The 23,600-nt window shown below is 42.1% G+C and overlaps 1 protein-coding gene across 5 annotated transcripts in view; it reads left to right on the top strand.

The window, feature by feature from the left end:
- cpeb3 (cytoplasmic polyadenylation element binding protein 3) overlaps nt 1–23,600 on the top strand; it is an 85,194-nt gene that overhangs the window by 9,687 nt on the left and 51,907 nt on the right. For 3 of the 5 annotated variants that reach the window (XM_062996195.1, XM_062996194.1, XM_062996196.1), the window contains exons 2-3: nt 130–929; nt 10,617–10,770. In XM_062996195.1, coding sequence (XP_062852265.1) covers nt 130–929; nt 10,617–10,770 — 954 coding nt within the window. The remainder of the gene's footprint in view (nt 1–129; nt 930–10,616; nt 10,771–23,600) is intronic. The other 2 variants (XM_062996198.1, XM_062996197.1) reach the window with 1 other exon arrangement.

Below are 23,600 nucleotides of genomic sequence, written 5' to 3'. Positions count from 1 at the left end.
CGCTCCTCAGCACTGGCGGCAGCTATAACCAGTTTGCCTCGTTCCCATCATCCAAGCACCGTAGCAGTCCGACCAATGTGGTGTACGATATCCTCAATAATAACTCGTCTCTGTTTCTCCCCCTCGCAGCTCAGCAAACCATGCAGGATGATTTACTGATGGACAAAAGCAAAGCTCAGGCTCACCAACAGCAACCAGACCCAGCGTGCGTCGATCCTCCTTCCACACCGACTCCTTCCTCCTCAGAGCCGAGCGTCTCCGAGGACAGCAGCCCGTCCAGCTGCACTAGTCAAGCGCCTTCGCTTTCCAACAGCAAAGTAGCCATGGAATCGCCTATATTACCCGGTCTGGGCTTCCCCGAGACCGGGGGCAACTCGCTGTCTCCGTCGTTCGCCAGCACTTGGTCATCAGGCACCGCGAACACCGTGGATGATCCGTTTTTCCAAGGGATCCCGTCGGTTAACGGCACCATGCTGTTCCAGAACTTCCCGCATACGGTTTTCGGAGGCGGATTCTCGCCACAGATCGGCTTGTCCCAACAGCAGCAGGTACAGCAGCAGCAGCAGCAGCAGAGGAGATCTCCAGTCAGTCCGAACCAGGCTGCTTTTCCTCAGAGGAACGCGTACAGCCATGTCATGAACAGCAAGGCCTCTCCGTCCTCCTCTACTTCGGGCTGGAACGCACAGCACAGCGCAGTTTGGAGCTCCGGCTCGAACCCATGGAGCGGGATACCGGCTGGCCGGGATCCGCGAAGATCGGTCGGGGTCGGCATGCCTCCTGCTCTCACCCCGATCTCTCCGATGAAGAAGCCCTATCCGGGTAATGTGATCGCTCCGCCGAAGTTCCCCAGAGCCGGACCGCTTGCGCACAAACCCTGGCTGGAGGACAACGCGTTCAGGACCGACAACGGCAACATGTTACCTTTTCAGGTGAGCTGGGTTATCTGATGTACTCGACTATTGTTTAAGTATTACAATAGGCTACTAATTACTAAATAATATAATAATTTATGGTGTAACATTAAGCCATTCATAACCATTATTTGCAAAACAATCAGCTGAAATTGTCTCCAAAAGGTCCGGTTTAAATTTTGGTAAAAAATTCAGGATCTGTAAACAAAATCTATCTATCTATCTATCTGTCTGTCTGTCTGTCTGTCTGTCCACTCACTCCAGTTGGCTGACAGTTTTATTTGCTCTGATATGATGCGTACATAATCTGTTTGTTCTTTAGGATTATAATGATTATATTAGCAAAAATCTATAGTTTTTCTATGCTGACCTTTAAATGAATAGTTGAAATGACTGCGCAGTTGACAGTGTCTGACTAACCTTTACATGAAGGTCAAATACTGGGTTCAGTCTTGCTCTCTTTTGTTTCTGTCTCTCAATTCTTTCATTTGTTTTCATTTCTGACGCTGTCATGGTAGATGCCAAATACAGTCGTGACAATTTAATGTTGAGATGTAAAAAAAACCCAACAGAAATATAAGTCAGTGTAAAAAGAAAGGGTTAAAACAAGGTTAAAAGAAAGTGTAAATAAAGTAGATCAGCTTAAATACAACAAAGCAAATACTGTACGTCAATTGTGTAGAAAAGTTCGGCATAATTGAACAGCTTACATTTATTATTTGATAAATACATTCTTAAAGTATAACATAGTGCAACAGTTGTTTTTAGAATAAAAACTAGACTTGTTTAAACAATTTATCTCCACATTTATATATTTTGTTTTCTTTAATCCATTATGAATTACCCACTGTTCCATGTAGGCCTGAATCTGATAACCAGCCCTTAGTTGATCCCTGCCTCAATTCAGGCACCTTTTTTAAATATACGTTTGAATTTAGGTCACACAGGCAAATTTTGCAAATGTAATAAACCTTCTTTACATTTTGTAAAGGAGAAAATCCAGCAGTCTCTGAGCTACTGTGAACCTAAGGGGTTAATTTCTTGCTGCTCATTATCATTATGCTCTGCCAACTCACTTTAGTGCTTTAAAGGGACTATTGCTGAAGTCTGATTGGCTGAGTGTAAAGAGGGGGTGGAGTTTAGGTCTCCTCCCTTACTCAGGTCTGATCTGGGTTTGTTCTAGCTGTCATGGATGGAAACCCACATCTGCATATCCCCTGTTCCTGCATTATGGCTCCTTTAAACGAATGCATTTTTCTCTTAGAGTAAAAACAGTGCTTAACCATGTAGTTAAAAAAGTGAAACCATCATTTAATAGAAATGAAAATCTTGAACATCCTTGTGGAGTGCTGACATTCATTCGTTTCTTTTTTACTGTCTTCTGCTATGGATCGGTGTTCTGTCCAGGGTGTAGCAGTTAATGAAAACAGATGAGTAGTTAATTAGTTTTTACTTACAGCTTCATCTTGGCTATAGCTTGTAGTGGCTCTGGCACCAGAAAACACACTTTCCATGACAGGGCAATATGCTTTTTCTTAGTCACGTACCTCCTCACACTCACATCAGAATCAATCTAAAGCCAAGGTGCCCAAAGCATATTGCCCAGTAGTTTTCAATAGGCTGACAGGGATACATAATTTGTTTTATTTGCTCTGCTATGATGAATACATAATCTGTATGTCTTTCGGGGTTAGGATAAATGTGATGGAAAGTGTGTTTTCTGGTGGTACCAGAGCCACTACAGACTTTAGCCAGATGAAGCTGTAAGAGAAAATGAATTCACTACTTATTTGTTTTCATTAACTGCTTTATCCTCACGTACTTTCTTACGTACACATCAGAAACAATCTAAAGCCAAGGTGCCCAAAGGAACCCTATTTAGTCATTGGGGGAAACATGTAAAACAGGAATTGACCTGAGGCAAGGATCAAACCCAAGATTCAGGGGCTCTCGGGCACTCATGTTACCAGCTATGTCCCACCAGCTGTACAATGTACAACATAAGACAAAAATATAATTCATATGACTGTATGTTTTTCTTTTTGCTGGCACTTTGTTAGGAAATCAAAATATTCTGATAAGATGTTGGATATGTAATGTAGATGTCAAGCTCCAGAGTTCCAGGTTTGATCCTCGCCATCTCTTAGTGTCTGTGAGTTCTGATCTGTTCTCCAAACTTCACCAGGGTTTTTACTTGCTGATTTGGTTGCTTGTTTACTCCCACTTCTGCAAAATATAACCCTTTACGTCTGGCCCGGACTAAATTCCCAATAAATGTAAATGTGTGTAATGAGTGTAAATGAGTGAGTGTGTGACGCCCTGCAATAGACGGTTGGTCTGTCGTAAGTTTATTCTATTGTGCTCAGTGTTTCTAGGATAGGCTCCAGGCTCACTGCATTTTTGCTGCTGAAAAATGAATGAACCAAACAAATGTGATACGTACTAAAAATCATATGTGATATACTTTAGCTATAATATTGCAAGCCATACCACAGAGCATGAAAATGATTCATTACAGTCTAGTAGTTTTACTATAGCAGAAGATCCCAGATGACAAGATGGTATTTGAGATGAAATGAAACGTCCCATGGCATGCATTAGTACGGTATGACTTTGCAGTTGTCTGGAGTAGATTAGTCCTATTTTAGCTGTACTTTTGCACCAGAGGAAAAGGTCAGCACTGCGGCAACGAGAAAACTGATGAGTCACGTAGGCTGTTGTGGGGCAGCTGAGCGTCACTTTTTGCCTCGTGTCTCCTCTGACAACTTACGTGGCTTGTGACTGTATTGTGTAGTTTGATTGTTTTGAGTACAAACTATAAACTATATGTCATACTTTAAAAATAGGACAGTTTCAGCTGCAGTTTGACAGACGGTTGCATTTGAAAAAAAAATGTAGCACATGAACAGGAACTGTCTGTTCTTTTGCATGTGTATTGAAAAATATGAATTATATAAATCTATCAAGGGGCGGCACGATGGCTCAGTGGGTAGCACTGTCACGAGTAACTACCGTTCCTGTCATGACTGAAACCCAAGTGTGTAAAACACTCATTCACTCACTCACTGTCTTAACCGCTTATCCAATTAGGGTCGGGGGGGGGGGCGCGTTAGTCCATTGCAGGGCAGACACACACACCCATTAACCTATAGGGCAATTCAGTGTCTCCAATTAACTTGACTGTGTGGTTTTTGTTTTGGACTGTGGGAGGAAACCGGAGCTCCCGGAGGAAACCCACGCAGCCACGGGGAGAACATGCAAACTCCACATAGAAAGGACCCGGGCCACCCCGCCTGGGGATTAAGCCCAGGACCTTAGGCAACAGTGCTACCCACTGAGCCACCGTGCTGCCCGTGTGTAAAACATGACATTAAAATCCTAATACATAAATAATAAATAAATATTAAACTATCACTTTAGCTTTTATATTGGTTCATGGGTTGGGCCATATTTTTATGGCCCATGTAGAAGTGGGATTACCCAGATAACCCATACTGCTGCAGCATACACTCTACCAGCTGTGCCACAATTTCTCTAGGATTATGTAGCACAATATTAATAACAGGGTGCTCCAATCCCACCATTACTCTCTCTTTTTGATATTACTGATATCAGAGGGTGGCTCGGTGGGTAGCCCTGTTGTCTAAATACAAGAAGTTCATGGGCTTGATTCCCAGGTAAAGTGGTCCGGGTCCTTTCTGTGTAGTGTTTGCATGTCCTCCCTGTGTCTGTGGGGTTTCTTCCAGGATCTCCAGTGAGGTAAATTGGAGATTCAGAATTGTCCATGACTGTGTTTGACATTACACTTGAATTGATCATTCTTGTGTAAACAGAAACTACCTGTCCTGTCATGAATGTAACCAAAGAGTGTAAAACATGACATTCAAATCCAAATAAAATAAATATTACTGATATCAGAGCTTGGAATATCAGCAAATAATGTTACTTGGTAGTGAAAACACCACAGTATGTGGAACCAGGGATTTAAGAACGTACTATACCAAAGGGTACCGTGCCGTGGAAAATGGGCATTTCATCTGCATACACATTGTATTCTGGTGCTTGTCCGATCACAGTCAAATGAGTTAGGATGACTATGGAAATGAGCTGGAACCACCAGTAACCTATCTCTGTTTCATTTGCAAATTCTTATGGTGTAACAATCTACAGTCCTTGTGAATTGGAGCTACCCTTGATGACTACATAGTTTGGAATTATCACTTAGCTGTCAGATTCAAATAGGAGATTTCCCACTTTGTAAAACAAATATAAAATATTTATGTTTTCCTTAAAGACAACCAATTATTTAACCAGTTCTGCTTTTGTTTGATGTGCTGCTAGTGTCCACCTTAAATTCAGTGTCTTTGTACAAATAAGAAGAAGAAGAACAAATAAGAAGGTCAAATAAGAAGAACTGTTGGCTCAGTGGGTGAAGCTCTAGGCTATCAATCGAAAGGTTGTGGGTTTGAATCCCGGCTGAGCCTATGCTAGGATTCAATGGCTGACCCTATGCTTTGACCCCAGCTTCTAAACAAGCTGTGATACACAGAAGCTTGCTGGGAATTGCTATTTTAAACCAATAGATTAATATGGACATTAATTCTTTTCATAAGACTTTAGACCAGACCTGCAAATTTTGTTTGCATCTGTTTTTAAGAAAGGTGATCAAATAGTCAAATAATGATGCTTTTACTCTACTTCTTATTTTCATTTTCCGATTGTAACATCTACTCTTTTTTTTATTTTTTATTTTCTTTATGCATTTTCTCCCTGTTTAGCGTGTTGCCCGATTGCGTTATGCTTCCTTTCCACCAATGCTGATCCCTGCTCTGATTGAGGAGAACGAAGCAAACCCACGCCCACTCCTACACGTGGGCAGCATGCCGTATGCATCTTATCACCTACACTTTGACGAGTGCAGTGCAGCCCGGCGTTGTGTACAGAGAGACACACCCTGAGAGCACTCTTTTCTCATCTCTGTGCAGGCGCCATCAGTCAGCCAACAGAGGTCGTAATTGCACCAGTCAGGAGAGAGAGAGACCCCATCCGGCTTAGGTCCCGCCCATATCTGAACAACAGGCCAATCGTTGTTCATGTGGTTGCTCAGCCTTAGTCGGTAGGCAGAACTGAGATTCGATACGATGTATGCTTTTTATAAAGAGATACAACTAATATTGAGCAGAATTAAGTTCACCCTATTAGTCCGGCCCTCCACAACAGTCCCAGTTTCTTATGTGGCCTCTTGGAAAATGTAATTGCCCACCACAGTGTGTCTGTGAGAATTTGAGCCCATTTAATCTAAGTAAAGAATTACTTTTTTTAATTTCATTTTCATATTTTGCCACTGTTTTATTGATTTGTTTTTATTTTTTAGAATTGTTTACACAGCTTTTCAGACCTTTTTGACTAGCACAGTGAAAGAGAACATGTTAACTTTATAGTCTTGATGAGAAGGTTCCCACTGTGACCGAGTACAGTGAGTTTGATAGGTGTTGTTTAGTAGCTCAGCGGTTTGAATGCACATGATTAGTACAAAGCGAGCAGATTTCTATCAGGGCTCAGAGAGGGGAAATAACACTTTTTGACTGGCTCAGCCAGTTGCATGACAATAGATGTGGTGGTGAGCAAATTGGGTTGCTGGGCAGGATTAGCCAACTTACGCACACACATTTGTAAACCAAAATACTAATGAAGTCACCTAGTGTCTTACAGTTTCAGATGTAGAGTTAGCTACACAGTTGAACCCTGAATTTACACCATGTATGTCACAACTTTTTTTTTTACCAGTTGCGTCATATAACGAACCATGCGATTTTTCCAGTGGCTGACTCATTTTGGGGAGGTGCCCATGTTTTCCTTTAATCCATTACTAAACTCAGTGTGCCCATGATAAGTGCTTAAGTGCTCTTGTAGTGTGTACTGCTCCTCAATCCCATCAGTCACTGAGCCTCTGATATCTTCCAAAATTCTCGGCTAACAGTTATGTAGGGTGCACTTCTCAATTATTAGAAGCGTTGCTTATATTGCTGAATATGGAACCTCAGTGTACACCGATCAGCCATAACATTAAAACCACCTCATTGTTTCTACACTCACTTTCCATTTTATCAGCTCCACTTACCATATAGAAGCACTTTGGAGTTCTACAATTACCGACTGTAGTCCATCTGTTTCTCTGCATGCTTTGTTAGCCCCCTTTCATGCTGTTCTTCAATGGTCAGGACTCTCCCAGGACCACTACAGAGTAGGTATTATTTAGGTGGTGGATCATTCTCAGCACTGCAGTGACACTGACATGGTGGTTGTGTGTTAGTGTGTGTTGTGCTGGTATGAGTAGATCAGACACAGCAGCGCTGATGGAGTTTTTAAACACATCACTGTCACTGCTGGACTGAGAATAGTCCACCAACCAAAAACATCCAGCCAACAGCGCCCAGTGGGCAGCATCCTGTGACCACTGATGAAGGTCTAGAAGATGACCAACTCAAACAGCAGCAATAGATGAGCGATCGTCTCTGACTTTACATCTACAAGGTGGACCAACCAGGTAGGAGTGTCTAATAGAGTGGACAGTGAGTGAACATGATATTTAAAAACTCCAGCAGAGATGCTGTGTCTGATCCACTCATACCAGCACAACACACACTAACACACCACCACCATGTCAGTGTCACTGCAGTGCTGAGAATGATCCACCACCTAAATAATACCTGCTCTGTGGTGGTCCTGTGGGGGTCCTGACCATTGAAGAACAGGGTGAAAGCAGGCAAAAAAGGTATGTAGAGAAACAGATGGACTACAGTCAGTAATTGTAGAACTACAAAGTGCTTCTATATGGTAAGTGGAGCTGATAAAATGGACAGTGAGTGTAGAAACAAGGAGGTGGTTTTAATTTTATGGCTGATCAGTGTAGCTAGCTAATGAAAACGGCTAATGTATCCCAAATACCACATAATGTATCAAAAAGTGCTAAATAATATCTTATAGCAGATCTGGATCTCCCATTCATTGTTTTCCAAAGATGGTCTCATTTTGATCTGACATCCTTTGTCAGTGAATAATAAATCATGCATTGTGCTCTTTTCTGTGATTAAAAGTGGCAGTCTCGAGCAATTGATTTCAGTAGTTTGCACAGTACAGTGATTAAAGTGTGGTGTGGACTAGAACTGTGTTTCTGTGTCAGATCATCTATTACACACATTTGTGGTCTGGATGCACTACTCACAATTAGCACTTAAAAGAACTGAAATGCCAGTGTTTTATAGAAATATGACCTCTTAGGTCACTTACCAACTTGATCAGCATTTTTCCTCGACTCTGTGCAGGCGCCATCAATCAGCCTGCAGAGGTCGTAATTGCATCAGTTATGAGGTCCCTATCCGGCTTCCACCCCCTGTATGAACAACAAGCCAATCGTTGTTCATGTAGCCACCCAGCCCAGCGTGTTTTACTGCTGCGCCACCTGAGCGGCCTCATTTTTATTTTTTAACCAACACCCTATCCTGGTTTCCTATGAATTACTGGGTGCAGTGCAGTAACACACCCCGGACAGGACGCCTCTTCATTGCTGTCAGACACAGCCACTGCTTTCAGACACAGCCAGTCATGTCTGTATGTAGACGCCCGACTGGTCGACAGCACCGCTGGGTAGTCGAGCTCTGGATCACAGCGGTAGAGGGCTCACACATTTTACTACTGCACCACTTGAGCACCTTGTGAAATGAGTATTACGAGTATTACAGATTTAAGCATTAATGTATATAGAAACGTAATGGGTGTGATTTTTAATACAGTAAATTACAGTATAGTTATGCTTTAGTCTGGAGCTGTATCCATTCTGTTTAATATTCAGTGCATTGCCAGTGTGATGCCAGTGTGTTGCATTTTATGTAGAAAAGCAGACACAACCTGGGAAAACAGCAATTATTTTATTTCAACTGTTAAATTTATTTAAATGACCTTTTATACCGACATTACTTGAACTATAACTTTTCACAATTACTACACTGCATGTGGTCTTATATTGTCACGTTGTGTAATGTCTAAATATTAATGTAAGTCCCCTGCTAAAGTACTGCATTAGTGGTGCTACTGGAGAACACTTGGCCGTGGAGCTGTGCAGACATGACCAAGCACCTCTGTCACATAGTATATCCCTAAAGCAATGCTGAGTTTAACACCCATGTATCATCACTATTGCAGTCATAACAGCCCACTGGTTGTCCAGGGTTCTGTGCCTTGACCACATCTTCTCCTGATGAGACGGCGGATGTGTCCTGTGGGATCTCTTCCCAGACCTGGATCAGGGCATCAGTGAGCACCTGGTGGCATTGAATGCACCGACACATAACGTCCCAGACGTTCTCAGTTGGATTCAGGTCTGGGGAATGTGAGGGCCAGCCAGTGGAATCGACGCCTTCATCATCCAGGAACGTCTTCATACTCTGGCCATATGAGGCCTATCATTATCCTGCACAATGAGAAACCCAGGGGCCAATGCATCAGCGTAAAGTCTGACTGTGGCTCTGAGGACTTCATCTCGTACCTAACAGAAATCAGGGAACCCTTGACTATCACATGGAGGTTTATGCGGTCTTCTCTAGTAAATGCCAGTCAAGCTGCATGGTGCTTGGTTGTGAGCGCAGGTTTCACTAGAGGGGGTGGGCCATAATGCCATACTCATAAAGTCTGTTTCTGACAGTTTGGTCAGAAACATGCATACCAACCTGTAGCACACTGGAGATCATTTTTTAGGGCTCTGGCAGTGCTCCTCCTTGTACAAAGAAGCATATACCAGTCCTGCTGCTGAATTGATGCCCTTCTACAGCCCTGTCCGGCTCTTCTGTAACTGTTATCCTGATATTTCCTCAATCATCTTGAAACTGTGCTGGGAGACCCAAACTTTCTTGTGATGGCTGTATGGATGTGCTATACTTGAGTTGGACTACCTGTGCAACCGGAATAGGCTGCATGTTTCGCCTCATGCTACCAGTAGTGACTAGGACGCTAGCAAAATGCAGGACTAAAGAAGAATCAGTCATTAAGGATAGGGAAAGAGTAACTGTCTGTGGCCGTCATCTTCAAAATCATTGCTTTTTGTGGGAGGTCTTGCTGTTGCCACTCTTGTGCACCTGTTGTCACCTTTATTTGCACCAAAGCCAGTAAAATTGATTCACGATCGCTTTTGCTTCCTAACTGGACAGATTGATCACTGAAATTTAACTGACTTGGTGTTATACTGTCACGATTAAGCATCCCTTTAATTTATTTGTGTGGTTATTTTTTAACAGCCATTTAAAAAGAAAAGCATGGCTGATGAGTACTAAAATGTGAAGCTATTCTACTCCAGATCATTTGTTTGTTTATTAGGATTTTAACGTCATGTTTTACTCTTTTGGTTACATTTATGACAGGAACGGTAGTTACTCATTACACAAGGTTCATCAGTTCACAATGTTATATCGAACACAGACTTGGACAATCTCACTTGCATGTTTTTGGACTGTGGGAGGAAACCGAAGCTCCCGGAGGAAACCCATGCAGACACGGGGAGAACATGCAAACTCCACAGAGAAAGGGCAAAAGCAATTAGCCACCGTGCCGCCCAAGATTATTTGTAAATAAGTATAAATAAGATATAAATTTCAGGAAACCTGCTGACAGAACTGTTACTTTAGTCTAACGTCTTATCTTTCTGTCTTTCAGGACCGGAATCGGCCCTTCGATCCATTTAGCTTGCAAACTTTGGAGAATTCCTTAATGGATATCATAAGGACTGACCACGACAAAGGTAAACATCACCCTGTCGGGGGCCCACCAATGACTATCGCTGATATTGTGTGGAGGAATCATTTTGCAGGTTAGGAATATTTATAAATTCATGCTTATTTTTAGCACCTTAGCATTCAAATTATCACAGATGTGTTTATTTTTGAGGACTTTGTTTTTTAGAAGCTGGTATGACACTATAAATGATTGTGATTTAATCACCACCTTACCTGCAAAATCAGCTGTATGTAATTATACGTGCTAAACATATTGTTTCCACGTTTCACACTTGGCTTTTAGGCGTTGTTATTTTGATCCATTCATATGTTTTCCTGTCTGCAATACAAAATCTGACTGTAGAGCTAATTATGCTGCCAGCTAATTATGGTTCCAGTTCCTGCTGTGTAAGCTTGTAGATCTCTGGAGCCCTGCTGGAGCTCAGCAATTGTTATATCTGTATTTTCTATCGACACAAAACTCCCAAATGCACAATAATATATAAAACTGAACATATGCAGTTCTTTTAAAGGCTTTACGTCTAAACGGAATTTTATTTGTGACCTGGTGTTGAAGTCCCGCTTCCACACAATGCTAACACTGTTCATCCCACCATTATGAAGTTACATTCACCAGTGTCAGGTTTAAGTTTGGATTTTCACCTATTTTCATTCCAGTGTATGATTTGCCAACTCCCACCTGTTCACTGAGTTTATTCCATCACATAATAGCCATTTGGAAGAGTGAGTGCTAACACATGCATTGGATAGATGTAAAGGATTAGCATTAGGTACTTATATTCTCTTAGTTTGATCAGCTATTGATCAGCTATTGGTTTCCTAAAACTGAGCTCTTTATTTTATTTACATGCAGTGCACACATAACACTGCTGCTTATAGCAGCACATACACCCACATACATACATATATCAGGTTTGTTTTTGATTTGGCATGTCAATGCATCAAAATTCGATTAAAGAAAACATTAAAAATGGTTTTATTATTATTATTATTATTATTATTATTATTATTGTACAAAGTGTTTTTCCACTATTCAAAAACCTATATGATATAATGTATGGCATCTTTGATGCATGTTGAAATGAATGGATTTGGAAAACAAGCTGTAAAAAGCATCAGCATTTACTAACCTATTTGCATTTGACTTGGGAAACCTGATCTGCTGCTGTGAACTTAAAAGATTCAGATCAGATGAGACTTAGGTTTTCTCGAGAAACATAGCACAGCTACTTTAGAATCTCTCTCTGAGGCAAGACAGCAGCAATGAGAATGTCACAGAGCCTATAAATAATCATGTTTTTAAAGTGGACTCCTTGAATGCATGTAAGCAATATGATTAGGATCCTAAATTCATGTGCAACAGTTTTGTTTTTAAATTTTCCTTAGAGGCAAAATAAATGGCCTGCCCTATCAAAATGTTTATTTACAGCTACACCATTAAATTAAATGTAAAATGCAAAAAAATGTGATTTGTTCATTCTCTTCAATCTTTATGTAACTGATAAAAACACAAAATGAATTTGTTTTGGCAGGCCAACTTGAATGGATTTTGTAAATATAAACACACACTTAACAAAGCTGAGTGAATAGTACATCGTTCTGAAACTTTGTACAATAAGTAGGTGAGGTGAATATGTAACAGGCGAGGGAAATAGGATTTGGTATACAAGTAGGATCCACCGAAGTTTCAGGCTTTGGAAGCAAACATAAGCCATGGCTCACCACTTTGTGCCAAAGTTTCGGAGAGAATTCTTCATGGACACAGAGTGCATGTGCTTTACTGGCCTGCCTGCAGTCCGGATATGTTTCCTACTGAAAATATATGGCACATCAAGAAGAGGAGAAACAGAGTCGCTTAGGTGGCGCAGCGGTAAAGTACGCTAGCGCACCAGAGTTGAGCTTTCGAATACATCATATCGGATCTCTGCTCTGCCTTTCCGACTGGGCTGGGCGGCAGCATGAACAACGATTGGCTGTTGTTCAGGGTTAGAGGGTAAGAAAGTCGGATCATAGGTCCTCATAACTGGTGCAACTGCGGCCCCTGCTGGCTGACTGATGGCGTCTGCACAGGGCTGAGGAATAATGCTGATGGGGGTGTGGCCCTCCATACACAGTGCCCGTCAAGTGTATGAACTAGACTCATGCAGGTGAAAAATGCAGTCTGTACTGACTGTACGTGCCGGAAGGGGTGTATGTCAGTTGAGAGGCGTCCTCAGTCAGCGGTGAAGGGTCGAATCAGTATAGAGGACGCAATCGGGGTAATTGGACACAACTAGATTAGGGGAGAAAAATTGGGAAAAAGTGGGAAAAACAGAAAATTAAAAAAATAATAGTAATAATAAACTCTGCTTTACAAATGCCAGTTATTTCATGAGATTTTGTTTATATTTTCTTAAATTACATTTCTATATTAAGGGATTTGTTTACTGTATTATTAAAATGTTTGTATTGCATAAGACAGTTCAGCTTGGAAGAATTGAAGGTACAAGAGAGAGAGAACAGTCAGCAACAAGACTAATAGATATAATTTAAGGAATACTCATGCCATTAAAAAACCTCACCTATTTAATTTCATTACATACATTTGAAGTCATTTCATCCAATATGCCATTTATTTGTTGATGTTTGGTTGGAAGCACAATTATCCTAAAGTCACTAGCTTGTTGCTAAAATGTTTTATTATTAATCTTTGTGGTGAAACATATAGGCTGTGTCCGAAATCGCATACTTCCATACTGAACAGTATGCGAAAGCAGTAGGCAAGAGCGAATAGTGTGTACAAATACGTAGTATTAATTAAACAGTGTGCGAAAAGTACCTGGATTACCCACTGCCTGGGCGGCCATTTTTGAGTATGCAAACATAGCACACTGTGGTCCGATAATCTATCCCATAATTCAACTGGAGCTGCACAGGCGTTCGTAGCGAAGAAGAAAGATGGCGGAGATAGCGTTATGAATAACCCTGAATAACATTATGAGTAGCTTTGTGGAGAACAACTGAATTCATTTTGTCTGATTTTGGTTCTAACTGTGGCGATGTGACGTCATGTGTCACGTGACGTTGGTAAGATGGCGAATGTAGTACGTCTGAAGTTGCGTGCATACTGCACACTTGCGTACTAGAACTTACTGCTTTACTGGCTGAGCACTAGGGCTGGGTATCGCCACCAATTTCCTGGATCGATTCGATTCCGATTCACCAGGTCCCGATTCGATTCGAGATTCGATTTTCGATTTTCGATTCGATTTTCGATTCAACACATTTAGGCATATTTGAGTTACATTAACAGGTTTTGTTTACATATGTACAGATGTTCAGAGAACGAATGTGATAATTGTACAAAGAACACTCATTATTAAAAATATTTGTGTATTTTGTTTACATAAATAATTAATCCAAAACAGAAAACAGTAACATTCAACAGCCAGGTGTATGTTTACATTACATTTACAATGTTGTAGCATGTCAGACAAATGAAATAATAATAAAAAATGAATGTTACTGTTTTCTTCCATTTGTCTGACATGCTACAACATTGTAAATGTAATGTAAACATACACCTGGCTGTTGTACAGCTTATGCCAAGTTTACACTACACGACACTCTGATTAACACGTGGTCACTGTAATATTCACACTACACGACTGATCGGCGATGGGGAGTTTTACACTACACCATCCATCACCAGGGGGAATCACAGGCGAGCTTCTCTGGTCTCCAAAACTACGTTTTGTCACGAAAACACACGTGAGAAGTGATGAAAGGTTTAATGATACCACGTCCAAACATGCACATCAACAAGTAGCGAGCAATCAAAGTTTGTGCGCTGATGAAATAAATGAATCTGAGTGGATTTGGCAACACGAGCAGCATGGATCGTTCTGTAGTGAGTTGGAGGTTAATAAATATTTTGTTTTGTAGAGAACGATCAGGTCGCGTGTGCTGATGTATTCTGATAAACTATATTGCGCTCCACCACCTGTTTCCAACCTCTCCCCTGTGTTTCCCCTCGCTGTTTCTCACATTGATTGAGAGCCGAGTTTTGATCGCAGAGCGAACACCGAGTTCCTCCTGAATCCAGAGCCGAGCGAAAATCAGTGCAAAAAGTTGTGTAGTGGTCATAACTTGAGCTTCTGCCATGCTAAACTGATGTGCAGGTCAGATCTCGTTGCATGAAAAAACAGTGGCTGGTCACACGAAATTAAAGGGGGTAACAGATTTCCGTGTGCACCGTAAAAAGGGGCGTATTTAAAAAATCGATCTCACATTTATATGAATCGATATCGGATCGTTCAAATAAAGATCGATTAAAATCGAAAAATTGATTTTATAAACCCACCCCTACTGAGCACACTGCGTCCAATTTAGTATGTACTGTTTAAGTATGCGATTTCGGACGCACCCATAGCACTTAAATGACTTCTCACTTTAAGCTGTCTGTTTTAACTGAGCTTGCATCCCAACTATACTGCATCAACATAGATACTAGAAAATTAGTGACACTGATTATTAGAGATAGTACTGAGTGCTCGGTATGTCCTGTATGGCTTTTGTTAGAAGCAGCTTAGTGTGAACCTTACCCGTTCATATATAGTAGCACTACACATTAGGTGCGGTCACACTTCTAATTTGCTGCTTAGCTGACAAAATAGTCTAGCAAATGATGGTTGTAGCTCCACCCACAGTCATTTACATGTTTTTAGAAATAATAACTGCAGAGGAGAGTCCAAATTTAGGACACGTTGTTTAGAGAGATTTCTCCAGGCTACCCCCAATACAAAACAATAGTTCATACATTTCTGATGCCTGTAAAGCATAAAGCATCTTTGCAAAATGAGGCAGTGCTAGCTTACTGATTAAGGTACTGTAAAAGTAATCCCCAGGTTGCCAGATTGACACTTGAGCCCTTGAGCAAGGCTTTTAACTTTCAAATGATTGGATTGTTTATGGTCATAATTGTAAGTTACTATGGATAGAAGTGTCTGCTAAATGACGTATATGTACATTGTGTCATTGCTATCAGTTTTTTTATTTGGCAGGCTAGTGAGTTGACTAAGGCAAAAATATGGTACTTTTTAGATATGCATATTGATATTTTAATACTGAACTCCAGTTGGTTTATACCAGAGATAGGGACTCGAGTCCAAGTCGCACGTAAGTCGCAAACACACTTTAGACTCGACTCGGACTTGTTTCAAATGACTCGACTAGTGACTTGCGAAAAATGACTTGTATACAACAAAAGTCAGCATGTGTTTTATTTATATATATATATACAGTGTATCACAAAAGTGAGTACACCCCTCACATTTCTGCAGATATTTAAGTATATCTTTTCATGGGACAACACTGACAAAATGACACTTTGACACAATGAAAAGTAGTCTGTGTGCAGCTTATATAACAGTGTAAATTTATTCTTCCCTCAAAATAACTCAAAATACAGCCATTAATGTCTAAACCACCGGCAACAAAAGTGAGTACACCCCTAAGAGACTACACCCCTAAATGTCCAAATTGAGCACTGCTTGTCATTTTCCCTCCAAAATGTCATGTGACTCGTTAGTGTTACTAGGTCTCAGGTGTGCATAGGGAGCAGGTGTGTTCAATTTAGTAGTACAGCTCTCACACTCTCTCATACTGGTCACTGAAAGTTCCAACACGGCACCTCATGGCAAATAACTTTCTGAGGATCTTAAAAGACGAATTGTTGCGCTACATGAAGATGGCCAAGGCTACAAGAAGATTGCCAACACCCTGAAACTGAGCTGCAGCACAGTGGCCAAGATCATCCAGCGTTTTAAAAGAGCAGGGTCCACTCAGAACAGACCTCGCGTTGGTCGTCCAAAGAAGCTGAGTGCACGTGCTCAGCGTCACATCCAACTGCTGTCTTTGAAAGATAGGCGCAGGAGTGATGTCAGCATTGCTGCAGAGATTGAAAAGGTGGGGGGTCAGCCTGTCAGTGCTCAGACCATACGCCGCACACTACATCAAATTGGTCTGCATGGCTGTCACCCCAGAAGGAAGCCTCTTCTGAAGTCTCTACACAAGAAAGCCCGCAAACAGTTTGCTGAAGACATGTCAACAAAGGACATGGATTACTGGAACCATGTCCTATGGTCTGATGAGACCAAGATTAATTTATTTGGTTCAGATGGTCTCAAGCATGTGTGGCGGCAATCAGGTGAGGAGTACAAAGATAAGTGTGTCATGCCTACAGTCAAGCATGGTGGTGGGAATGCCATGGTCTGGGGCTGCATGAGTGCAGCAGGTGTTGGGGAGTTACATTTCATTGAGGGACACATGAACTCCAATATGTACTGTAAAATACTGAAGCAGAGCATGATCCCCTCCCTCCGGAAACTGGGTCGCAGGGCAGTGTTCCAGCATGATAATGACACCAAACACACCTCTAAGACAACCACTGCTTTATTGAAGAGGCTGAGGGTAAAAGTGATGGACTGGCCAAGCATGTCTCCAGACCTAAACCCAATAGAACATCTTTGGGGCATCCTCAAGCGGAAGGTGGAGGAGCGCAAAGTCTCGAATATCCGCCAGCTCCGTGATGTCATCATGGAGGAGTGGAAAAGCATTCCAGTGGCAACCTGTGAAGCTCTGGTAAACTCCATGCCCAGGAGAGTTAAGGCAGTTCTGGGAAATAATGGTGGACAAACAAAATATTGACAGTTCAGGAACTTTCACTAAGGGGTGTACTCACTTTTGTTGCCGGTGGTTTAGACATTAATGGCTGTATATTGAGTTATTTTGAGGGAAGAATAAATTTACACTGTTATATAAGCTGCACACAGACTACTTTTCATTGTGTCAAAGTGTCATTTTGTCAGTGTTGTCCCATGAAAAGATATACTTAAATATCTGCAGAAATGTGAGGGGTGTACTCACTTTTGTGATACACTGTATATATATATATATATATATATATACAATATATATATACAGTGTATCACAAAAGTGAGTACACCCCTCACATTTCTGCAAATATTTCATTATATCTTTTCATGGGACAACACTATAGACATGAAACTTGGATATAACTTAGAGTAGTCAGTGTACAGCTTGTATAGCAGTGTAGATTTACTGTCTTCTGAAAATAACTCAACACACAGCCATTAATGTCTAAATAGCTGCAACATAAGTGAGTACACCCCACAGTGAACATGTCCAAATTGTGCCCAAATGTGTCGTTGTCCCTCCCTGGTGTCATGTGTCAAGGTCCCAGGTGTAAATGGGGAGCAGGGCTGTTAAATTTGGTGTTTTGGGTACAATTCTCTCATACTGGCCACTGGATATTCAACATGGCACCTCATGGCAAAGAACTCTCTGAGGATGTGAGAAATAGAATTGTTGCTCTCCACAAAGATGGCCTGGGCTATAAGAAGATTGCTATCACCCTGAAACTGAGCTACAGCATGGTGGCCAAGGTCATACAGCGGTTTTCCAGGACAGGTTCCACTCGGAACAGGCTTCGCCAGGGTCGACCAAAGAAGTTGAGTCCACGTGTTCGGCGTCATATCCAGAGGTTGGCTTTAAAAAATAGACACATGAGTGCTGCCAGCATTGCTGCAGAGGTTGAAGACGTGGGAGGTCAGCCTGTCAGTGCTCAGACCATACGCCGCACACTGCATCAACTCGGTCTGCATGGTCGTCATCCCAGAAGGAAGCTGACGCACAAGAAAGCCCGCAAACAGTTTGCTGAAGACAAGCAGTCCAAGAACATGGATTACTGGAATGCCCTGTGGTCTGACGAGACCAAGATAAACTTGTTTGGCTCAGATGGTGTCCAGCATGTGTTGCGGCGCCCTGGTGAGAAGTACCAAGACAACTGTATCTTGCCTACAGTCAAGCATGGTGGTGGTAGCATCATGGTCTTGGGCTGCATGAGTGTTGCTGGCACTGGGGAGCTGCAGTTCATTGAGGGAAACATGAATTCCAACATGTACTGTGACATTCTGAAACAGAGCATGATCCCCTCCCTTCGAAAACTGGGCCTCATGGCAGTTTTCCAACAGGATAACGACCCCAAACACAACCTCCAAGATGACAACTGCCTTGCTGAGGAAGCTGAAGGTAAAGGTGATGGACTAAACTCAATTGAGCACCTGTGGCGCATCCTCAAGTGGAAGGTGAAGGAGTTCAAGGTGTCTTACATCCACCAGCTCCGTGATGTCATCATGGAGGAGTGGAAGAGGATTCCAGTAGCAACCTGTGCAGCTCTGGTGAATTCCATGCCCAGGAGGGTTAAGGCAGTGCTGGATAATAATGGTGGTCACACAAAATATTGACACTTTGGGCACAATTTGGACATGTTCACTGTGGGGTGTACTCACTTATGTTGCCAGCCATTTAGACATTAATGGCTGTGTGTTGAGTTATTTTCAGAAGACAGTAAATCTACACTGCTATACAAGTTGTACACTGACTACTCTAAGTTATATCCAAGTTTTAGTTCTATAGTGTTGTCCCATGAAAAGATATAATAAAATATTTGCAGAAATGTGAGGGGTGTACTCACTTTTGTGATACACTGTATATATATATATATACAGTATATATATACAGTGTATCACAAAAGTGAGTACACCCCTCACATTTCTGCAGATATTTAAGTATATCTTTTCATGGGACAACACTGACAAAATGACACTTTGACACAATGAAAAGTAGTCTGTGTGCAGCTTATATAACAGTGTATATTTATTCTTCCCTCAAAATAACTCAATATACAGCCATTAATGTCTAAACCACCGGCAACAAAAGTGAGTACACCCCTTAGTGAAAGTTCCTGAAGTGTCAATATTTTGTGTGGCCACCATTATTTCCCAGAACTGCCTTAACTCTCCTGGGCATGGAGTTTACCAGAGCTTCACAGGTTGCCACTGGAATGCTTTTCCACTCCTCCATGACGACATCACGGAGCTGGCGGATATTCGAGACTTTGCGCTCCTCCACCTTCCGCTTGAGGATGCCCCAAAGATGTTCTATTGGGTTTAGGTCTGGAGACATGCTTGGCCAGTCCATCACCTTTACCCTCAGCCTCTTCAATAAAGCAGTGGTCGTCTTAGAGGTGTGTTTGGGGTCATTATCATGCTGGAACACTGCCCTGCGACCCAGTTTCCGGAGGGAGGGGATCATGCTCTGCTTCAGTATTTCACAGTACATATTGGAGTTCATGTGTCCCTCAATGAAATGTAACTCCCCAACACCTGCTGCACTCATGCAGCCCCAGACCATGGCATTCCCACCACCATGCTTGACTGTAGGCATGACACACTTATCTTTGTACTCATCACCTGATTGCCGCCACACATGCTTGAGACCATCTGAACCAAACAAATTAATCTTGGTCTCATCAGACCATAGGACATGGTTCCAGTAATCCATGTCCTTTGTTGACATGTCTTCAGCAAACTGTTTGTGGGCTTTCTTGTGTAGAGACTTCAGAAGAGGCTTCCTTCTGGGGTGACGGCCATGCAGACCAATTTGATGTAGTGTGCGGCGTATGGTCTGAGCACTGACAGGCTGACCCCCCACCTTTTCAATCTCTGCAGCAATGCTGACAGCACTCCTGCGCCTATCTTTCAAAGACAGCAGTTGGATGTGACGCTGAGCACGTGCACTCAGCTTCTTTGGACGACCAACGCGAGGTCTGTTCTGAGTGGACCCTGCTCTTTTAAAACGCTGGATGATCTTGGCCACTGTGCTGCAGCTCAGTTTCAGGGTGTTGGCAATCTTCTTGTAGCCTTGGCCATCTTCATGTAGCGCAACAATTCGTCTTTTAAGATCCTCAGAGAGTTCTTTGCCATGAGGTGCCATGTTGGAACTTTCAGTGACCAGTATGAGAGAGTGTGAGAGCTGTACTACTAAATTGAACACACCTGCTCCCTATGCACACCTGAGACCTAGTAACACTAACAAGTCGCATGACATTTTGGAGGGAAAATGAAAAGCAGTGCTCAATTTGGACATTTAGGGGTGTAGTCTCTTAGGGGTGTACTCACTTTTGTTGCCGGTGGTTTAGACATTAATGGCTGTATATTGAGTTATTTTGAGGGAAGAATAAATTTACACTGTTATATAAGCTGCACACAGACTACTTTTCATTGTGTCAAAGTGTCATTTTGTCAGTGTTGTCCCATGAAAAGATATACTTAAATATCTGCAGAAATGTGAGGGGTGTACTCACTTTTGTGATACACTGTATATGATCGACATCATTCTGATCGTGTCATTTCTGCTCTTCAAAATTGCTCCAGACGTTTTAACCCGCAACGCACGCAATGTTCCAGCCAGCTTCCGGCGTAGTGATGAAGGTTCGCTCCCTGCTCCCTTCTTTGGATTGGAATCTCACTTAAAATGGTGAAATACCCTACTTAGTGCACTTCACAGGAACAGCTGGTGTGAATGAAACGCTTCTACAGAATTGGCGCTAATGGTTGGAAGAACCGCTTTCTGAACCAATCAGACCTTCTGATTTTAATTTTTAGTAAGAAATGCTGTTATTTGTATTTATTTTGTTTGCAGCGTCACACAGATGATTGTCAATGAAATGCTTGATTGGCTCTCTAACAAGTTAGTGTTTTACTTCACAACCGGGCAAAGTTTGGAGGTTTTTAATTATAAGCACATTTACAAACTAACGGATTATATTCCTAATGGGACACACGGTTATAAATTTAATATCATCTGGAAGAACATAAGCTAAGGTAAGCAGTAGTTATGATTTTTTTTGCTGTGTTTTGGATTTTGGCTGCTGTGCCTGATTTTTCGCGCTTTTGTTTTGCAATGATAACAAAACGTATCAGTTTGAGCTTTTAAATGGTATCTAGGAAAGTAAAGGCACTAAGTAAAATGGCAAAATACAGTCGCTAATCTGTTGTTTCTGTTACATTCTGTTGCTAATCTGTTATTTTTCGCTACATTTTCATTATATGTTTTGTGTATATTATATTGACTCATGACTTGACTCGGACTCTAGCCTAAAGACTCATGACTTGACTCGGACTGTAGCCTAAAGACTCATGACTTGACTCGGACGCTACCCTAAAGACTCGTGACTTGACTCGAACTCTAGCCTAAAGACTCATGACTTGACTCGGACTCTAGCCTAAAGACTCGTGGCTTGACTCGGACTCTAGCCTAAAGACTCGTGACTTGACTCGGACTCTAGCCTAAAGACTCGTGACTTGACTCGGACTCTAGCCTTAAGACTCGTGACTTGACTCGGACTCTAGCCTAAAGACTCGTGACTTGACTCAAACTGTAGCCTAAAGACTCATGATTTGACTCGGACTCTAGCCTAAAGACTCGTGACTTGACTCGGACTCTAGCCTAAAGACTCGTGACTTGACTCGGACTCTAGCCTAAAGACTCGTGACTTGACTCGAACTGTAGCCTAAAGACTCGTGACTTGACTCGGACTCTAGCCTAAAGACTCGTGACTTGACTCGGACTCTAGCCTAAAGACTCGTGACTTGACTCGGACTCTAGCCTAAAGACTCGTGACTTGACTCGAACTGTAGCCTAAAGACTCGTGTCTTGACTCGGACTCTAGCCTAAAGACTCATGACTTGACTCGGACTCTAGCCTAAAGACTCGTGACTTGACTCGGACTCTAGCCTAAAGACTCGTGACTTGACTCGGACTCTAGCCTAAAGACTCGTGACTTGACTCGGACTCTAGCCTAAAGACTCGTGACTTGACTCGGACTCTAGCCTAAAGACTCGTGACTTGACTCGGACTCTAGCCTAAAGACTCGTGTCTTGACTCGGACTCGTGATTTGTTTATACGTTCCTTGTTGCCATTACACACCATTCCAGTAGACTTTCATTTCCAGATCCAGCCACCTGCTGCTTGATTAAACACAGTATTAATGTTAAATAAAATATAAAGGTTAAATAAAAATGTTGTATAATGTAGATAATATCATTTATTAGGCACCATGCCTTGCACAAACAAAAAGAAGTAGATCACCCAGTGTAGTCCCATTAACCGTCAATGAAAAGGCTTTTGGCGTTTGAGGTGGAGGAGGGTCTGGTTTTTTCTCATCCCCTCTTGTGATCCACTCTCATTCCTGAATGCACATTAATCTGATTGGACTGGAATGTGCAGGGATTTCGTGTTTTGTTGCAGAGTAGAAAGGCTGAAAAGAGAATTCCTGAACAAACACAGCCTTTTATTTTCCCAGACAACATGCTTAAAGTAATGGGTGACCCTAACCTGGGGTTAACTTGGGTAGCGAGTTAGGCATTAAGCCTCACTGCCCCCTCAGAACACGGGCACAAACAGGCGCGCCACTGTCCAAAGATTCTCTTGCCAAACACAAAGCTGCCTTGTGTAGAAGCTCATGCATTTACACGTGCACTGCCTTGTGCTTTCACCCACAATAACAGCACAGTTATGGTTTCACATACACATTAACACACACAGTCCTTGTGTGAGATTCAAGGACCTTTTCCTTGTGAAGTACTTAAGCTGTTAGCCAAAAAGCACATCTGTAGCTTTAATCAAACTTTTTGGATGTGAAATTTTGTACCTGAATTTCCATTGTAATAGGATTGGTGGCAAGAAATGATTTCACATCAGCTTGCAGTACAAATGTATGTCATCAGTAAATAGCGAGTGAAATATCAGCTGTAGTACAAATGTGTTCTGTTTTGCCCAATGCAGATCTACTTGTCTGTGAAGAGTCCAGTTTCTTTGTTGTGTTCCTGGTCTGCAGTGGTCAGTACCTACCAAAAGTGGTCCAAGGCAGGAACAGTGGTAAACCGGCGACAGGGTCATGGGTGGCCATGGCTTATTGATGCACGTGGGGAACGAAGGCTGGCCTGTGTGGTCCCATCCAACAGACGAGCTACTGTAGCTCAAATTGCTGAAGAAGTT

The sequence above is a fragment of the Trichomycterus rosablanca genome, chromosome 5 (genome assembly GCF_030014385.1).
Source record: "Trichomycterus rosablanca isolate fTriRos1 chromosome 5, fTriRos1.hap1, whole genome shotgun sequence".
In the NCBI taxonomy this organism is placed as follows: domain Eukaryota; kingdom Metazoa; phylum Chordata; class Actinopteri; order Siluriformes; family Trichomycteridae; genus Trichomycterus; species Trichomycterus rosablanca.
Note: the sequence above shows the minus strand (reverse complement) of the source record. Positions and strands in the feature narration are given on the sequence as shown.